The sequence below is a fragment of the Delphinapterus leucas genome, chromosome 7 (assembly GCF_059928025.1).
Source record: "Delphinapterus leucas isolate spDelLeu-1000000601 "Yukka" chromosome 7, BTC_Dleu_Yukka2, whole genome shotgun sequence".
NCBI lineage: Eukaryota > Metazoa > Chordata > Mammalia > Artiodactyla > Monodontidae > Delphinapterus > Delphinapterus leucas.
Genome location: NC_143135.1, coordinates 97,150,718 through 97,170,530, shown reverse-complemented (window position 1 = coordinate 97,170,530; position 19,813 = coordinate 97,150,718). Strand labels below are relative to the sequence as shown.

Below are 19,813 nucleotides of genomic sequence, written 5' to 3'. Positions count from 1 at the left end.
CCGCTCTCCCCCAGGCTCCTCTGACAGGAGATGGCTTCTTCGTGGGCTAGAATCACGTCCATCCCACCAGAGGTGGCTTGGCTGGGAGAACCCTGGCGGAACCCAGCATCAGGCCAGAAGTGTTGAGCCTGCAACTCCCTGAGGGGCCACAGTCTATGACAGCATCATCCATCTGTCCTCACTTGTGCAGAGCTTTGCAGGGACGACCTCTGAGCCAAGGGGTCAAGTTCCAAGCCTGGAATCCAGAGACCCCCTGACAGTCTAAGGCTCAAAGCCCATTGCCCTGTAAACAAACTTGCCATGGGTTCTCGGCGGCTTTTAGGGATTAGGGAACAACTGTGACGGATGATCCCTTCAATGGGGTCACCACAGATCGCTGTTTTACCCGGGGCTGTGATGTACTGGGGAGGTCTGGAGGTGAGGGGCCTTGAACAGTGGTCCCTCCCACCCCCCGCAGGCTGGGCATGGCCCACAGGGCCCCCAACACCCCTCACCATGCGCAGGTAATTCATGAGGCTGGTGCCGTGCTGCCAGATCTGGGCTGAGCCACAGGACAGGGGCTTCACGCCGATCTCCTGGCTGCGGTTCAGCTCCTGCACCGCCATCACCACAGCGTAGACGGCGTCAAACAGCAGGGCGGAGGACAGCTGGGAGGGGGCAGAGAGACGAAGTGACAGGTGTAAAGGAAGGAAAGGGAAAGGAGGAAGAAAAGAGAAGAGGAGGAAGAAAGAAAAGCAAAACCAAGAAGTAAAGGCGTGTCCCTGATGCCCTGGGCCCACCTCCTGCCTCTGGGGTCCACTTCCCCTAAGAGTCCAGTGCTGGCCCAAGGCGACAATGGTGGCCAAGCCTTCTCTGAAATTGGACCATCAAGCCACCTCTTTGGGCCCCAAATGATTTCAAGGGTATCCTATTCTCTCTTTCCTCCAGGGAAGTAACATCTTCCACTGATCTGAGAAGCCCCAAGGAAGGGGCAGGGTGCTTATCTCAGGAGGTGGAAGGAACTCTACCCTCAGATTTGCCCATTCTGCAAGGCTCAGTTGAAGGTCACTTCCTCCTGGAAGACCCCCTTGATATTGTTTCTTCCTAAATGTACCTACTATTACAGTCTACTTTGTACTATTCAATATGATGAGCATATATGAAGTATATGGTGAGTTCAAAGCCCAGCAGTAAGCAAGACCTTATTCCTGTGATAGATTAGATAGAATTGGGGAGGGGAGATGGGGAGATAGGACACAAATAAAGGTAACATGAAACTGAGTGACACGGGCCAAAAGGTCTTTTGGGGGGGTCCAAAGAGAAGATACCTTAACTGGTTGGGTGATCAAGAAAATGTTTCTTGGAGGATTCAGCATTGGAACTGAGCACTGAAGGATTTGGTAGGAAAGACATTGGATCTGGGGGTGGGGAGAAGCTGGGAAGAGGAGAAAGGTATTCCAGAGGGGGAACTGCGGGGCCAAAGACAAAGTGTGGGGGAGGGTGGAGCACACATGGGGGGAGGAGGGCAGAAAGCAATAAACCAGAAGTGAGGTGGGGAGAGTGCTGTGAGGGCCTTAAAGGCAGGGGAAGGGCTAGTGCAGCTGTTTGTCCATATTTTCACCTCCCTGTGAAACGGCCAGTGCTTAGGGCAGGAACACACAGGACCTCAATCTCTATCGCCTGCATCTCGTCTAGAGCCAGGACCCTGCGTACAGGAAGCCCCCAAGACGTATTTCTTGAACTGAATTAAATGTTGAGTGATATCTGCCCACAAGGCTCAGCCTGAACATACACCCGGTTAACCGGATGTTTGCAAGCTTTGGGGAGGCGAAGGTTGGGGTGTTTGGGAGGAGGTGGTAGGAGCAGAAGGACAGAAGATGCCTGTCCTTGGGGAATGTGCCATCTGAGGAGGGGGCCACACTCTGCTATGTTAATGACAAGAGAACCTACCCAGTGTGAATGACTACGGGGTCTACACTGTACGGGGCCCTGAGGGGAGGACCAGGAAGGCATGCAAAGGCCTCCTCGTGGGAGGTGTGATGTTGGGCTCTGGAATTCAACCCTCGGTCCCAGTGCAAAGCAAATTCCTCACTGAACTCTGACATCCCACCGTGGGCAATCAGCACCATCCCTTCAGAGCCTAACCCGTCAAGAACACTCTCCATGTGGCATCTTACAACCTCCCTCCTAGCTGGCTGGGCCCTGGGACACCGGTCCCTCCAAGGCTTGAGGGAGAGGGACCAGCTTGTGACCTCTTAGATCTTTTTCAAGCTCTCCAGACACAGTATAAGCAGCCTGAGTCAGGGATGTGCAGGAGAAAGGGCTCAAAACTCAGAACACCGAAACCCGAGTCCAGCGCCCAGGCCTCTCTTACGTGCTGAGTGACGGAACCTCGGGGGCAGCAAGTTTCCTGCACACAAGAGGTAGCATCCCTGCCTCACGGGTCAGTGAAAGTGCCCTCTAAACTGCCAGTCTCAGGGGTCACCATACCCGAGGGCGGGGTGATGCACTCCACGTGCCCACGGGCATCAGCAGGGGCTCAGGAAGCCCGTCCTGGCTGAGCTAGGACCCTGGGGAGTAGCAAGAACAGGGAGCGACGGGGCAGAAAATGGGCTGGGAAGAGGGATGTATTTCCCCACAGTTTTGCTCCATGTTGGGCAAAAAGGTCTGTCATGAGAACTGGGTGGGCTGACTTTGGATAATCTTTCTAGAAGGCAGTTAGAGGGAAAAAGAGCAAAATAAAGTTCTCTGCCCCAATTCCAGTTCACTTGCACGCAAAATTGCCTGGCCAGTGTGTTCTTCCTTCCTCCCTCTCACCCTCACTCCGTCTCTTGCTCCTTCTTTTCTTCCTTCCGCCCGCCTCTGTCCTTTCTTCACGCATCTATTCAGCCCCTACGATCCGGTGGGTACTGCAGACCTCAGCACCTCCTGTTCTCCGCTGAGACATCCCACCAGGCGTGAGCCATTGTGTCCCCTCTGCCTTCGCTGGGTCTTCTGCCCTCCCAGCTCTATCAATCACCCCTCCTTTCTGGCCCGGTCCTGAAGCCACCTGTGGCCACCTGTGGCCACCTGTGACCTGGAGACCAAGCAGGTAAGGGCACCTAAATCGCACGATCAGGGTCAGTGGAAACCTCTGTGGTCCCGCTGAGCCGTGAAAACCAGCCACGTTCCTCCAAGTTCATCCATCACCTACCGCATCCTCTTCTCCATCCCACTGCCCTTCCCCTAGCAGCTGAGCTCCTCCTTCACTTGATTCGAGGCTCACCTGCGTGGCGCTGGATGCTTCTCAGCAAGCCTACAGCTGTCTTGTCTTTGCACACAATTCATTTCCCCCTGAGCACAAGTGGCTCCTTTATGAATGGACCTCTCACATTTCCTTGCCAAAGGACATATGGAAATTATGAATGCTACAGACTCTCCCATTCCAGCTCGGACACACATCTACCTGAGGGAGAGGTAGCTACCCCTATTGACACTGCTTCTCCATCCTTCCGTTTGGCTATTTAAATGATGCCTTAAGCTAATTTCTGTCTCCCTTGCCTCCCAGTTAATCTCTCCATCCTGAGATTCTCAAAATCACTCGTGTCAGAGCTGGAAGGGATCTTAGAAATCAACTAGTCCAACCCTCTCATTTTACAAATGAAGATAGGTCTTCAGCCAGGACAGGACTAGACTGGAAGCCCAGCACCCCTTTGTCCAGGATGGTTTCCACCCCTCTCTGCAGCACTCTTTCCCCCTCCCTTCCTGGCAAGGCTCCTCTGGAGAAGCCAGGGGATGTCATTGCTCTATCAGAATTATCCGTGCCTCGCCTCCCAGGACAGCATGGGGCAATCTTCCTGGATGCAGTTACCTTCTCAACAGCAGATGCGAGCCTGAGACTCTTGAGCCAGAGCTGGGCACAGGGAAGGGTGCTAGGCAGGCTTCTCTGCTACCCTGGGTTTAGTTATCACCCAGTTTGCCTCGTGGTCTGACTGGTTGTTTGTCCTCAAGTTAGCCCTTCAGTTAAGAGCCACTTGGGGCCTCTACTAGAACAGGACTATAAGGGCAGGACAGAGGGGGCAGTGGAAGGTTACCACCAGCTGCCCCCCAGCACCCACTCTCCCCTTCCTCCTAACAGAACCCCCGTTTCCTGCAGGTGTCCTCCCCTCCCCCAATCAGCCATGTGCTTCTGGGGTCCCAGTCCCAGCTCCCAGGTGAGCCTGAGCGCTCCAAGAGTCATCCCATCTCCCCTGCCAATATGGGATTCGGGACTGGGCAGGTGGTCCAATTCTGACCAATGAAACATGAACTGAGTCCTGGAGTGCGGGGCTCCAGCGAGGGGCTTCTCAGACGAGTTTCCTGTCTCTAGGAGAGGCTGTCCTTCCTCCTCCTCTGGACATTGCTGGGTCTGGATATGACACCTGGACCTGCCGCAGCCATCCTGGCTCCATCCTGAGGATGAAGTTGACACCAAGGGCGCAGAGCAGAGATGCAAGGAACCTGGGTTTCCAACGACATCGCTCCAGGATCTGCCCTACCTCTGGACTTACTGTGACACATGATAACACACTTCCTTTTTGGTAAGAGTCCGTTTCATTCCGGATTTCTGTTACTTGAATCTCAGAGCATCCTAACTGGTACCAAGGCCTTGGGGACCCCCTTTGTCTCAGGGCAGGCCCCCAGAGAGGCCTGGCCTTATCCGCTCTCTAACCCCCTTCTTCTTCTCACGAGGCTGCGTGCTGGTCCCCGGAGACTTGCAGACACAGCTCACCATGCCATTTCTCACATCCTCCCACCAGGCCCCAAGCTCCTCCTGCCACATGGTTGCCGCTATTCCCACTCCGTCTGGGACGTGGTTTTCTTCGCTGATGCTCCCTTATTAGCAAATGATCCAGACGCTGGGAAATTGGCGTGTGTCTGTTTGCAGTGTTCTTTGGCATCTTGAACTCTGGGGCCTTCAAGATTCTTCGAGTGCTTCTAGTAATTACAGCTCCAGCAAAGGATGCTGGGGGTGGGAAGGAGGAAGAGGATGGAAGGAACATCATCAAGGTCCCTGTCTCCCCTCCAACTGTATCCTGCCTTCAGAGAGGTGACACAGCTGACGTGTCCCCAGTGTGCTCTGGGCTTCATGGGTCCTTTCTGCAGTTCAACTTGGGCTGATTTGAGCTCCTGAAACCTCCTAAGTCCCGAACATCTTCTTTTTTTCTCAGTTCAGCCTCCTAAGGGTCCTCCGTAGATCACCAGCCGGCTCCTCTCTCACAGGCTCCTGGCAATCAGCCCAGGTCTCTCACTGGGATCCTCCAGCTGCTTCTCTGAAACCTTGTCTCCCATCCACACTCCTCCAGCTTATTCCCCCCACCCCGTCCACCGTTGCCAATGTCACCTCCGATGGTGTGAGAGCCTGTAATCTAATCTCTGCTCATAAACTTTTCCATCTCACTGAGGGGCTCCATCCCAAAGCACCTTTTTGCTCTCCGAATTGCTTTCTTCCTCTACTATTATTTACTAATTTAGCTCTGGAAAGCATTTGGGGAAGAGTTCTGGTACCCAAATGGTGCTCCATCCATGTCTCCAGGGCTGGGCCTGTAGTGCCCACCATCCCTGCCCCTTCCCGTCGTCCATCCGCTTCCCTTTCACGAGCCCTCACTGTCTTTCTGTGGTTTCTGTTTCCCATCCGCATGTGTGTGCCTCTGGGTCTTGTCTCTGCTTCTCCTGTCCTGTCTCTTCTGAATATTAAATCCCCCAAATGACTCAACCCTCATTTAAAATCCTCTCCTTCCTTGGCTCCAAAATGTTGCTTGGCAAACACCCTCGATTCTCTTGTTTTTATATTTTCATTTGTTTCTTCATTGTTATCTTCTTTTGAGCTGTTTGTAAATTGTTCAGGGGAATGAAAGACTCTGTATAAATTAAGATGAATCAACCTGACTCAGGGAATAGCGGCTGAGTTTCTCCCCCACCCATCCAAATAAAAATAAGAATGTCTTCTAAACTCACACCTGTAACCCTCATCTTCCCTGACACCCCCCAGATCACTGGATTCCCAGAGTCCTCTTGGATGTCCGTTTGTCTCAGAACTTCTGTCGCTTAAACTCTGACCCCCAACATAACACCAGGACAGGAACTGTTAAAATCTCATGGAGTAGTTCTTACAATCTGGGTTTTATTCAATGAAATAAACACTTAATTACAAACAGCTGTTTTAGCCTAAATTCTAATTACTTAATCTAGCCATCTGTAATTTTAATGATTTTCCACGATTTCTGTTCTTTGCCGTGTGATGAATGGGATTGGCACGTGAAATTAGAGGGGATGTGTCTCCCTTCACGACACTGTCTTCTGTCATTGTCATCACCTCTGGCAAGAAGCATGTCTGTCGCTCGCTGGCAGCCACCTGGCGGACACAGCCTGGTGGGCGCAGCACTGAGCTTTTTCCTTTGGTGGTCACCCTTCGGTTCAGCCACTCCCTCTCTGTGCCCTTGGAAGTGGGCCCCCGTTCCAGCGAGCTGCAACTGGAATATCATGGGCCGACTGGGAAGATGAGGAAGACAGGGAGACACACTCCAGTTGGGAGGAAAAGAAATGAGACAGAAGAAAATGCAAAGAAAACGTGGCATGTGGGAGAGAAAGAGGAACAGAAAGAGAAAGGAAGGAAGGAGGTTATGGTGACAGAGGAAAGTGGAAAGGGAAGAGTGAGGGGAGGAGATGAGAAGGAAAAGAGAATGGAACCGATGGAGAGAGGAGGGGAGAGGGGAGAGGACCTTGGAGGAAAGGGAGGGGGAGGAGAGCAGTCCCTCCGAGACAGGAGCGGTTGCAGCCTCTTTAGAAAGCTGGATGGGGCGACAAACCGGGCTGCGCTTTTCTGGAATTGATTCTTTCTCACCTCCCGGCTCCCCAGCAGATGAAAGAGCTGGGCTGTTTGTGCTGGGAATTTACGGGAAGAGGCACAGCTTTGCCAAAGGTAGATGCTGAAGCGAGAAGCCTCGAGAAAGATTTGTTGCTTCCAGGTGAGGAGTTGCTGTATCACCTTCCCTTCAGTGACCACAGAGACCATGGCTGGAAGGTTCTGTAAGCTCTAGTCCAGGCTTCCCTGTAGCACCATCCTCTGGAGGCCCTCGGCAGGCTCCGGGTCTCCTCATTTCACCTCACTTTCTTCATTTGTCACAAAGGGATGCACAACTGCTCTTGTCTGTTGCTAGGGTGCCATGAGGAGGAAGACGTCAGGGTGGGATAATTTCAAGCATCAGTGGTTCAGCATTCTGTCCGTTTCTTCACTCCCTGACTCTGAGTTTGTGAACGTGGCATTCTTTGGCCAACGAAATGAGGTGGAAGTCACAGCGTGCCTGTCCTGGGAGCCTAGGACTATGAGGTCTTGTGCATTTCCACTTGCTTTGCTGCCCTCCTGCCACCCCCACGAGCACATACCAGGCTAGCCTGCTGGGTCGGGAGAAGGATGAGAGGCACGTGGAGCAGAGCCATCCCAGCCTGGATCAGCTGAACCCCAGGCATTGAGCTCAGCCAGATCAGCAGAGCTGCCTGCTGAGCCAGCGCAGACTAGCTGATCCCTATGACCCTCAGATGCACGAGCTACATAAACGTTCATCGCTGTAAGCTGGTGAGATTTGAGGGTAGGTTGTTACACAGCATTTCTGCTGCAGAAGCTACCTGATGCATTTACTAATGCTTCTCCCAGTGTCTGGCAGATGGGATGTTAAATAAACTCATTCAATGAATAACTGTGAATTGAGGATGGAAGCATATCCCATTTTACCTTCACAACAATCCTCTAACATGGTCAAGCATAATTGCCCAAAATTAGAGAAAAAAGAATCTGAGGCCCAGAAGGGTTACATAGCTACCTAAGATCACACAGCAAGAAAATAGCAAAGCCAGTGTTTGAATCCAGGTCCTGTGCCTCTAAGGCTAGTGCTCTTTTCAGCACATGTGAGCACAGCCAGAGCTGGCCCTACAGCCCTGTGAGTGGCACTGCCTGGCCTTGGTGTTGGGTCCTTATGAGGCAGGTACCGAGGGCTTCCCACCTGCCTGTTCATGGTCAATGTGAGCACGAATGGAAGGGCTGAAACTCTCAGGGGGACATCAGCAGTGTGGCACCGGGACCCTTAATTTCACTTGGCCAAAGCCAAATGTGGAACGGTTCGGGTTGGAGAGGAGGTGGCAGGTTTTGTTTTCTCTCCTGATACTGTGCTGTGAGCCTTTGAAGTGTGTCAGCACCTCATTACAATACCGAGTCATGACTGCAAGACCCACGGACGGACCAGGAGCACAGGGCTGCACTCCTGCCAGGAGGGGTGAGCCTGGCCCTACCCCTACCCTGTGCTTGAGGAAATACTCACTATCCCTTAAGCCCCTGGGGGTGAGGACTCCCGTCTTTCAGATGTTTCGCCCCTGCCAAGTCCTTCCTATGGAATCTTCCCTCTTTCAGCTCTAAAACACCCTGTTGGGATGTGCTCTGGAACCTTAAGAGCCTTGCGACTCAAGTTCTCACGCCTCCTTCTCCCATGCGCTTCCCTGATGAAAGCTCCCCGAGCTTTGCATGAGCTCTGACCCTTTGGAAAGTTATGTGAGCATCACGTGAGCTGCCTTATGGGGCTTTGGGAGGCTTCAATGTAATCTGGCTAGGACAGATCTAGAAAGCCACGCCATCTCATCTCCTGAGAACCTGTCATTTAGCAAATGGACACAAGCAGACCTTCCTGAGCTGCCCCAGAGAGTAAGGACATCAGACCCAGTGGAGAACAGCCAGGGAAACCTCTGTCTCCATCACAAATGGAGGGGAAGGAAGCGCAGGGGGGAAACACCCGGGTGAAAGCACAAAGGAAGTCTCTCTGGACAAGCTCTACTGGGGGCAGTGGTCCAGGGAGATGAAAGGCACTGGACCAGGAGTATCAGAATCTAGTGTCACCTGCAAGAGGCTTGGTGTTTGTCCTTGAACAAGAGCCCTGCATCCTCGTCCCTCACCCCCATTCCCAGCCTGGGCTTCAGTCTGTCTGAGAAATGAGGGAACAGATCAGCTAAAGCCCTTTCCAATGGTAAGAGTCTTGGATACTGAACTCAGGCGGGTCTTAGCAACAGCATCATCAGGAGTCTGGCCACAGACATCACTAAGTGACCAGTCGTGGCCTCTCTCCCTGCTGACTCCTCTACGCTTGCTGCTCACGGCTCCCCACCTCCCCAAACGTGTCCCTTGTGACCACTTCCCAGCATTTCTACAACCTCTTTTTGAGCTGGGCCTGGAGAAGGCTGGAGTCCAGGGGGGTCTGGCGCACAGAGGGGGCGTGTGTGGCGGCAAAGGGGCACCAGGGAGGGGCTTGGTGGGCACTTACTGCGGGCCCCGTGAAGGGCACATGGTCACAGTTCTCCTGCCAGGACTGGTTGAGGCTCTGGGCAAACTCTTGGAAGAAAGCATGGGACTGGTTGAAAATGGAAAATCCCAGGATGTTGACGCGATCATCCACGAGGCTGTCCATCCTCTGGAGCGAAAACTCCTGAAAGACGCAGCAGTCAGAGCAGAGCAGGGTTAGGAAGGGAAGAGTGGGGTGGGCTCTGCAGGAGCACAGCTGGGCAGTGCGTTCTAGCCACATGGACACCATTGCCAGGCGCTCTGCTAGGTGTCAGAGTCCAGAGATAACGGAGAGTTCTTCTTCATGTAGCTCACAGTGTTGAGGTGCCAGGAGGAAGAAGAGAGAAATAAACAGAAAGATGTCTAAGAGAGGCATGTGTACGATGCTCTGGGTGGAGAGAGAAAGAAAAACACAAATGAGATTGTGGAGGCAGGACTGGGTCTGCAGGAGGTGTGACCCATGAGCTGAGTCTTGAAGGATGCCTAGGCGTTTTCTGGGTAGAAAATGTGGATGGACAAAGGCTATTCCAGACAGAAGTCACCATGGATACAAAGGCATGGAGGTGAGACAGTGCGTGGGCGCCTGCAGTGTACTTTGACAGAAGCATCGCTCCTCAAAGTGTGTCCGCAGAATACCTGCCATCAGACTCCCCCAGGTATCTGTAAAAAAAGTGATGATCCCTGCACCCCACCGAACACCAGCTGAATCTGCGTCTCGGGAGCCGAGGTCCAGGAGTCTGCTTTTACAGCAGGGCCCAAGGTTATACGCACACCAATGTTTGGGAGTCACTGGGTCAGCACCAGGAAGCATGTGGGTGGGGAGACAGTGAGAGATGAGGCTGGAGACGTCAGCAGGGGCCGGAGAACAGCGGCCCCGCTGCCAGGCTGGGGAGCTTGCACTTTATCCCGTAGTGATGGGACCTGAGGGCACTGTCAGCAGAGGAGTGACAAGGTCAAGTTTGCTAAGAAGGTCTGCAGGTGGGGCTGCGCCTTCATTTGTTATTACTATTGTTTACTCATTTAACACACATTTAAGTGCTTATTATGTGCCAGACACGGGCACAGAGGATGTTCTAGACACAGAAGTTGTGAACAAGAAACACATTTCCTGATGTTCAGGAACTTGCAGCTTCGGGGAAAAGACAGATTGTAAATAGACAAATAAATACATATACTGTCAGATATCTATGGGGGGTTAGGGTGGGGCTGCTACTTGAGATGAGGCAGTCAGAGAAGCCCCATGTGGGGCAGTGACATTTAGAAGCTCAAAGGAATTCTCCCAGGAGGCGTGGCCCTCACCCGATCACCTGACCGGGGCCACGTGTTCACTCAGCTATAACCTGCAGGCGTGAGTCTCACTGAGGCCAGATAGTGTCACAGGGAGAAGAATCCCCCTCCTCAGGCAGGGCTGAGCTCAGAGCCCTGGACTCCCAAGACCCACCTTGGCCCTATATAGGGAAACCAGGCAATTCGGCTCACCAATTCCCGCTCCCGGAATAATGCCTTCAAATGAGGGTCAGGCCATCCTTGTGCGTTGAATTCACATTCATCACACATTCATTCCACGTGCCTCGCACACAGCTCTGCGCCCGGTGGGCACGTGGTCGTTAGACCCCAGGACTAAGCCATCAGCCACTAGCCTGACAGGACCGATGGCAGGGGTCTTGGGCTTACTTTGTGGCTGAGCAGAAACATGACTTTCCTTCAGGAGGCCTCCTTGTCTTAAGACTCAGCTGCTCTAGGCCCCTGGCACGTCCCCGGCATCCTCCCTCACGTCCACAGCCACGGCCAAGCCCTTGGGCCGCAGGCCTGAGCTCTGCCCGGAGTCCAACCTTATTAGCTGCAGCTTGCAGACTGAAGTTACAAAGACCCCTTTGGAGCCACCAACCCCTGACAGCATAGAGTGGGGTGAGGATTAAGTGTGTTTTGGATCCTGCCACACTCCCGCCAGGGGAACACGGACGTGCCAGAGAACGTATTGATTCATAAGCTGATATCATCTCCTGTCTCCCTAATAGGGCAGCTACCCATGCGCCACGGGCTATCAGCAGACACGAGGGGACAGATGGCTAATGAGAAGAGACGCACCTGGCAAGGGGGAGGTGGCAGGGTGCAGAGCCAGGCTGCTGTCAGGCAACCGAGGGGCCTCCCCAGCTGTGGTTGATGTGGAGGGAGACGTCCCCTCTCCCTCGGCTTCCTTGTCAATGTGGGCAGCTCATCACGCCCCGCCCTATCCTCACACGCACAGCCTGGTGGAAGGAGGCCCATTTCAAGAATCCCCGACACTGTGATGTCTACAGACGCACAGTGGCAGTAGAGGGGATACGCGGTAAGGGCTTTGGTGTTCCAGTCCAGGTCCCACACTATACTGAAATGTATGACCTTCAGGAAGTATGGCCTTCAGGATCTGGGCTTCAGATCCTCATTTAGTAAAGTGGGCGCAAAGACAGCAACTTCAGAGATTGTTCAAGGAACAAGTAAGATGCACGCACAAGGCGTATCACATCTGGCCCAAAAGAAGTGTCCAACACGCGACAGTTACCGAAATGCTACCATGAGATCGCGGGCAGCTTCTGGCTCCCTGCTTCTTTAGTTCCACTTGCCTTGGAAACCTGAGTTCGGAACGTGTTTCCTTGAAATGCACATCACCAGCAGAGTAAGAATGAATGAATGAATTACAGACACTTAGCGACAGCCCCTCCAGAAGTCAGCCAGCCTGTCTTCCTGCCTTTTAATTCCTACCTTCTCATCCCCTAATTATATCCTATTTTCAAAGGCCCCCTTAAGATAAAAAGATCCAGGAGCTTCCTTGATAATCCATTGCATTTATAATGACCCATGGGAGAGCTTGTAAAAGGACAAGAAAGGGGTGGCGTGTTCTCTTACTATAATTTCCCAGGACACTCCAGGCTCTATTCTTTAAGCATCCCCACAGTTAGGAAATGCTTCCTTATGTCTAAACTTACACTCTCCTGCTGCTATTGAAGACTGGTATCTAAGCAAATATGGGAACCAGCTGACCACCGCCAGTCTGTACGCAAAGAAAATCTAAGCTCTAGTTATTTCTCAGAGTGTGTTCCTCAGGACACTAGCTTTTCCAGGAGGCGTTAACAGGCGTTTCGTGAAAACAAGGTCCCACGTTCAAATGAGGTGAGCAAACACTGCGTGTTCTAGTCACCTTTTCAAGATTCACAATGCACGCTAGCACATTAAAGGGTTAAAGAAGGCCTACAGTAAAGCAGCTTAATTTTGCTCAACCCAGAACTTTCCAAACATATTGACCATGGAACACTTTTCCGCACCAAATCCATGAATGTCTCGCAGGAGCCTTCTACAGAATGTCCGGTGGGAAATGTTACTCTAAGTATATCCAGGGAAACATGTATCATAACTCCCAAACTAAGTGGTGGAGGCACTAAGCTGAGAGGGATATTACATAAAATTAACCAGTTTCAGGATGGGAGGGGAGTAAAGGCCCTCTGGCTCCTGTCGTCCACCATGAGCTCTAGCCAAGCCTCACTCAGGTGCCCTGTGCTCCCCCAGCCACGCTGCCCGGCTGGCTGTGACCTTAACCGAAATGACGAAGTGTTAGGAGCCCTGGGGTGGATCAGGTTCTCACGGGGACCTTGATTCTCTTCTTATAAATGTCCCGGGAAGGAAAATCTCAAGGTCCCCACTCCCAATGGCAGTGGATTCCATCATCACCGAGAGACCAGGGGAACCAGGGTGAAGAACAGAGCCAATGGCCGCCTGGTAAGGCCGAGTGGTGGCACAGAGACCAAAATCAAGTCTTCAATTACCCCAAGAGCGCTTGCCTTTGTGACGGTGCTTGTGGTGCCAACATATTTTATGCCTGTGTCTTCTTGCGCCCAAGGCCTGTGTTTTCCTGAGAGCAGGGATGTGTCTGCCCCATTTTCGAACCCCACACTGCACCCAGAATAGTGCCCGATGCCTAGAAGTTGTTTGGTAAATATCGGTCAAGGCTGTTGATGGAAGACGTTTCAATGCCCTGGGGTCCTCCCTGTGCCTGACTCCGCTCATGGTCTTACCCCTATAGAAGGTATAAGAACATGTGCAGAACTGGTACCACCCCTTGATTGCCTTCCGGAAGTTACATTATTATGTTTTGAAAAGCAAATCCCTGACAGCTTGTTTTCTTATCACTGGGCTTCCTCATTTAAAAAGTTTTAAATGTGCACACATTTGTGTATGTGTGAGCATACGTGAGCATGTTTGTGCGTGTGTGTGTCCTTCTGTATACAGTGATCTTCAAGGGACTGAGTAACTGCAATTAAAGGTCACGTCACGGCCACAAGTGAATACAGGGGAGTGTTATCTGGAATGAAGGGTGTTCAGAACAGGCCTGGAAGGAACACGGCACGCATAAAGGCTTGAGAGCCACGTGGGTGCTGCGTCTCAGCTGAGTGACCCTCACTCTCCAGCGGCTGTGACATTTCCAATGTCCTGGTTTGCCCACCGGCGTCCACTCACCGGTCCGTTGCAGGGACCACTCCACGGCCCTACGGCCTGCTCATCCACCAGGCCAGGAGCAAGGGCAGGCTGTGAGGGGGGAGGGGGCAAGGTCAGCCGACTTTGATCCAGACTCGGCTCCTGTGCTTGACTTTAAGGAGAAAAGCAGGAAACCAAAGCACAGGTCCAGACCATGTCCTGGGGTCAAGTCCATCTCCTAACCCTTTGCTGCCTAGGCCTGGGTCCAGGTGAAATGGGGAAGTGGGGGAAAGGCATTGTATTCTCTCCGCCCAGCAGCCCCTTCTCCCTTATTTCTTTTCCCTATTTCTAACCCACCTAGGGCATGACTATCGCCTGGGACACTTAAGCTAGACACTTCAAAGGCAGCCTCAAGCCCCGCTTCCTTTAACTGGTCAATCCTTTCCAGTCTGTCTCCTAAATGTCTCCTGAATCTGTCCCTTCCTTTCCAATCCCACCAGGTCAGGCCTGCATCATTTCTCCCTTGCAGTCGCCCATTAAGCGAACTGCCCCTCTGATCTCGGGAGACGTGGCTACTACATGGCACAACTCCCAGCTGCCATTCACATCGATGGTAATGTGAATGGCGCCCCCTGGAGTTGTGCCATATAGCGATCTCATCAGGAGACAGCAGGATATGGTAGAAAGAGATTTCGAAATAAGACAGTCCTGGGTTCAAATCCTGTCTCGTCACATATTGGTTGGGTGATCTTGGGCACGCCGGTAACCTCTCTGAATTTTGATCTGCTCACCTGTAAAATGCAGATAAGAACAACCACCTTGCAGGGCTAATTCACACATAGTGCAGTCCATCCTCCGTGCTGCCTCTTCTCCTTCCTTCTCCTGGTCTCCACACTCTAGCTGGGTCCTGACAAAGGGAACTATCTGGCCTGGGGGCTTCTCTTGCCTTCTCCTCTCCCCCCTCGCTCTGCAAGAAGCTATCCTTAGCTACTTGTCAAATGAGAAAAGTTTTGCTAAGCAAGTCACCATGAGGTGCTAAATTGCTTGGTGTGGCTATTTGTGTTGAGGCAGAAGCCTTGAGTTGAAGCTCCAGATCTTCCAACTATACATAACTCCAACAAAGCAATAATTATAATAATAATAACTGAGACCATTTATTGACCACCAACTGTGTGCCTGGCAGAACTAAGCACTTCACATGCATGATCTCAATCCACCCTTACAGCAGCCCTATGGCATGGGAGTTATTAGCGCCAATTTATAGCTGAAGGAGCAGAGACCCGGAGGAGTGAAGTGGCTTTCCCATGGCCACACAGCTGTAAACAGACCCAGACCCAGTGCTCTATGTGCTTGGATCACTTACTCACCACCGTGAGTGGGGCACCAAGGGGCAGAGGACACTGTGGGTTCGTGCTGACTGTGCCGTAAAAGAGCTGGTAAAATAGAGTTAAATTCATTTCAGAATATACACAACTCGACTTTAAGAGCAGTGACTTTTTTTTTTTTTTTCCGTACGCGGGCCTCTCACTGTTGTGGCCTCTCCCGCTGCGGAGCACAGGCTCCGGACGCGCAGGCTCAGCGGCCATGGCTCACGGGTCCAGCCACTCCGTGGCATGTGGGGTCTTCCCGGACCGGGGCACGAACCCGCGTTCCCTGCATCGGCGGGCGGACTCTCAACCACTGCGCCACCGGGGAAGCCCACGATTGATAACTTTTAACTTTCTCACCCCGGGAGCACTGAGAACACCAAAAGATTCCAATTTCTTAAGCCATTATTAAGAAGCTGGAATGATGGAAGACAAGACTACATCACTCCAAAACTTGAACTTCTTATTGTTCCACCCGAATCTAATCCCCTCCCTTGGTTGCCTACCTGTGAATGTGACCACTATTCACCCATCATTCAGGCTAGGATCTGGAATTCACCCTCCACTTCTCCCATCCTCACACACCTCATCTCATCCATGTATGCACGCATGCAGTCAGTCATTGTCACTGGAAACATTTCACCTCCTTAACATCTCTTGAATTTGTCCCCCGCTCTCCATCCCTGTCGCCTCTACCTCAATTCATATCTTCACCAGTTTATTCTTGGACTACAAACGAATTTTGGCTTCCCCTCCTCCAGTCTTGCCTTTCTCCAGGTTCCTCCTTCATGCTATAGCTGGATAGCTCTTTCTCAACTATCCATTTGATCATGCATCCCTCTCCACCTCCCAATGCTGCTGACTGCACACAGGACAAAACCAAACTCCTGGACATATCTGTCTTTTCACGCTATGATTCCTGTCTACCCCTCCGCTCATTCTTCACCTTGACCTCCTCCATCATCCAAGAACTGGCTGCTGTCCTCACAGGTATACCTATCATCACTTAAAGATTTTTATCGCGTGAGTTTGTTCAAAGCAACTTCCCAAGGACTGGGTGCTATTGAAGGCAACTGTACTTACATTACCAGCAGCTACCCTGGTGCAGAGCTTATGGAAAGAAGTCAGGGCTGGTGACTGAATGAATTGAGGAAGGGAACACCTGTCAGGCTCTTCCTCATCTTACCGCATGGGCAGCCTGGTCCTCTCTACTTTCAAGGCTCTTTCATATGGCTATAGCCATTCATTTTCCCTTGGGACCCAAGGTAGGGTGGAGGCCAGGACCCAGACCCTTGTCTTATAAGTGGCCTCATAGCCTTTCTCAGGAAAGCCCCAAAGCCACCAGGAGTCCAGAATCTCCTGGGTACGCTCACATCCTCTCCCTCCCTCCAGGGACCTGTCTATTTATCTGCATCAAAGCCTGTGCTCTCAGCAGACTAGGTGATTGCTTTTTGTGTAATAGGTTTTTGAAGAAAGGAGCAGCTGGGAGGCTAATTCATACCTGTCAGTGAATTCCAATTAATGGGAGATCTGGCCCTAAAACTTCCGGCTCCCAGCTCTCCTGGCTTCTTCTCCCTGCGTGTCTCCTATTCATTTATCTCCATGATCTGAGCATGTACAGCCCTCCCTCCCAGGAACCCTGTCCCTCCTCTGCTTTTCTTTCCCAACATGAGTCCACAAACAGGACTTCAAAAGCAGAGCGTATTCTCTTGTTCAACACTCTGTTGTCTGTACTTTACTCTGCGTCTGTGCTTAGCAAGTGCTCGTGCATTCATTAAATGAATTCATGTTCACCAGCAAACGCCCATCAGGGTGGGACCACCTTTACCAGGAAGAAGGAAGACAGAGGCCAGGGGGGAGAGACTCTGCCACCTCTACCCCAGCAGTTCTGTCTTCATTTTGTCTTTAGAAGACTTTTGCGCCTCTGGGACTAAGTAAGTGGTTACTAACTATAAAGCCGAAACCTCAGTAGATCAAACTGACATGAGCAATGGCGGAGGCTTTGTGCTCTCCCCTTGGGCTGGGGGCGCCACTGCTTTTCCGAAGGCCTGCTTCCTCTGTCAGGCATTGATTCCTCGCCTCTGAGGCCCCCTGCCCCCTGCACAGGATCCACTGATCAGGCCTTCTGTCTACATGTCAGGTACTAAACCTCTCTCTTTCCAGGTCCCAACTCATTAGCCTCAGGCATGTAGAGACGCAAGGCACCCCTCCCCATCTCAGCAGGGGTGCTAGGAGTTGTTGAGGAAGACGAGTGACACTGTCAGTCAGCAGCCTCGGCCTCCTCCCCATTCTGCAGCAGGACCAGTGAGGGGCTCCTACAGGGGCTGGGCATCTCACTGCCTATGACATGCTCGAGATCACTCAGGAAGTATGTGACTAAGGCAGGACCGGGACCTGAACCACCGGGCACTCAGACGGGTTCCCACAGCAGGAGGGAAATTACGTAACAGGAGATTTTTCAGATCTTGGCCATTTTTGCCTCATTCTACAAAAAAACAAAAACAAACAAAAAAAACCCTCTGGGCTCTCTGTCAAGGTACATCTCCTTAGTGGCAAGGGAAGGCAAGTCCGAAACAGTGGTGAGCACAAGTGCCAGGGGCACAGAATGGGGTGGCCCTTCTCTCAGAATGCCTATTTTCCCAAGCTGCGAGCTAACTGCAAGCTGAGGCCTGAAAGGTGAGCGGGAGTCAGCAGGTTAGGAGGTGGAGCAGCTTCTAAGACAGAGAAAGGCCAGGATGCACGGAGCCCCGAGGAGTGAGCAAGGCAGTGGCTCCATGCGGGGCCCTGCAAGCCACCCCGTCTGGTTGGGGTGCTGGGCTACGGGGAAGGGTGCAGGTAGAGCCCAGAGGTCTGTTCAAAAGGGGCTGCTTTGGACTTTATCCTGGGGGTGATGGGGAGCTATTGAAGGGTTTTAAGCAAAAGAGAGGTATCATTAAAAGTAGTTTTAGGGTTTCCCTGGTGGCGCAGTGGTTGAGAGTCCGCCTGCCGATGCAGGGGACACGGATTCGTGCCCCAGTCCGGGAAGATCCCACATGCCGCGGAGCGGCTGGGCCCGTGAGCCATGGCCGCTGAGCCTGTGCGTCCAGAGCCTGTGCTCCGCAACGGGAGAGGCCACAACAGTGAGAGGCCCGCATACCGCAAAAAAAAAAAAAAAAAAAAAAAAGTGGTTTTAGAAAGATCTTAACTCTGGGCCAAGATAAAAATCCAGCTTTGAAACTCACAGGAGAGGCGTCCACCATGTGGGTGATGGCTGGAGGCTTCAGCTGGATGGGCAGGTGTCATGCTTACCACTGGGCTATGAACGGGAGCTGTCAGCACCACAAACACAGGGCTGGAGGAGCCTCAGATGGTGATTAATTGAGCGGTTGGTGCCTTTGACACTGAGGGAAGCCTGATGCTGGGGAGAGAGGAGCTGGATTGCTTAATAATAACAACAGCATTTGCTATTCCTAATGGTGCTTGTAATACAATCACACTTATAATGTAATAATAATAATAATACGATTTGCCATAATGTCTTTTCTGCTCTGTTTCTTTATGCTTTCCAAACATTCATTACATCCCAAACACTCTTCTCAGCAGGGCCCAAATTCCTCAGTGCCAGGATCCCCTGAGGTAGCTGCAGCATCCCAAGGGGGCTCAGTTTCCCCTTTGCAGAGCACCAAAGGCGTCGAGGGGCATGCCCCGCCAGAGCCCCGCAGTGGGCCAGCAGAGGGAACCTGGGTCTACCATCTATACTGTCAGGGGATGTACCATTTCCTGCCCTAAGAGACTCCAGGGCATTCCTCCTGTTTCCCTGGCTACATCTCTCCTTGTCTCTCCATTCACCAGGTGACTGGGGGGAGGGGGAGGGAGAAAATGAAATAAACTAATTCACATGATCAGTGCATGGAGTAGGCAGGATTCTAAGATGACTCCTGCCAGGATTCCATGCCCCCCACCCCCCACACACAATCCCTAGGAATGTGACTGTGATGAATTTGACTTCTGTGATTAGGTTATGCTGTATGGCACAGCTGACTTTAAAAGAGGGAGATTATCCAGGCACACTAGCCCTTTAAATACAGTTTTCTCTGGCTGCTTGCGGAAGAGGAAGTCAAAGAGATTCAAAGTATGAGAAGGCCTGGACTAGAGGGAGATTCTCTGTTGATGAAATGGAGACATCACAGAGGGCGTCATGGCCAAGAAAGGGATGAGATGGAGGGGATGGAGGGGTCATGGGCAAGGACCGGAGAGTGACCTCTGGACGCTGAGAGTGGTCCCTAGGCAAGAGCTCGGAAGAAAACAGAGATTCCAGTCCTGCAACCAACCACAAGGATATGAATTCTGCCAACAACAGGAATGAGCCCGGATGAGGTCCCTGAGTTCCTGATGAGAACGTGGCCGGCTGACACCTACATTTCAGCCTGAGCAGAGAGCCCAGCCGTACGGTGCAGACATCTGACCTACGGAGCTGTGAGCCAGTCGCTGGTGAGGTTTAAGCTGCCAGCTTTGTAGTAGTCAGTTTCACAGTAATAGATAACTCAAACAGCACAGGAAAGCAATAAAGATCGGTTTGTTAAGGACAAGATGTGGGTAGGGAGGTGAAGGGCAAATTCTCCGCTGGACCACTTGTTGATTGAATGACCTCGGATGAAGCTTTCAGATTTCTCTGGGCCTTAGTTCCCTGCTTGGTGGA

At 52.1% G+C, this 19,813-nt stretch overlaps 1 protein-coding gene across 1 annotated transcript in view; it reads right to left on the bottom strand.

Moving 5' to 3' along the window:
* Positions 1–19,813, bottom strand: part of GRIK4 (glutamate ionotropic receptor kainate type subunit 4) — a 327,108-nt gene that overhangs the window by 106,236 nt on the left and 201,059 nt on the right. Inside the window, exons 7-8 of the mRNA XM_089915709.1 lie at positions 9,303–9,464; positions 495–647 (exon numbers count right to left, since the gene is read on the bottom strand). Of these exons, the coding sequence (XP_089771835.1) occupies positions 495–647; positions 9,303–9,464 (315 nt within the window). The remainder of the gene's footprint in view (positions 1–494; positions 648–9,302; positions 9,465–19,813) is intronic.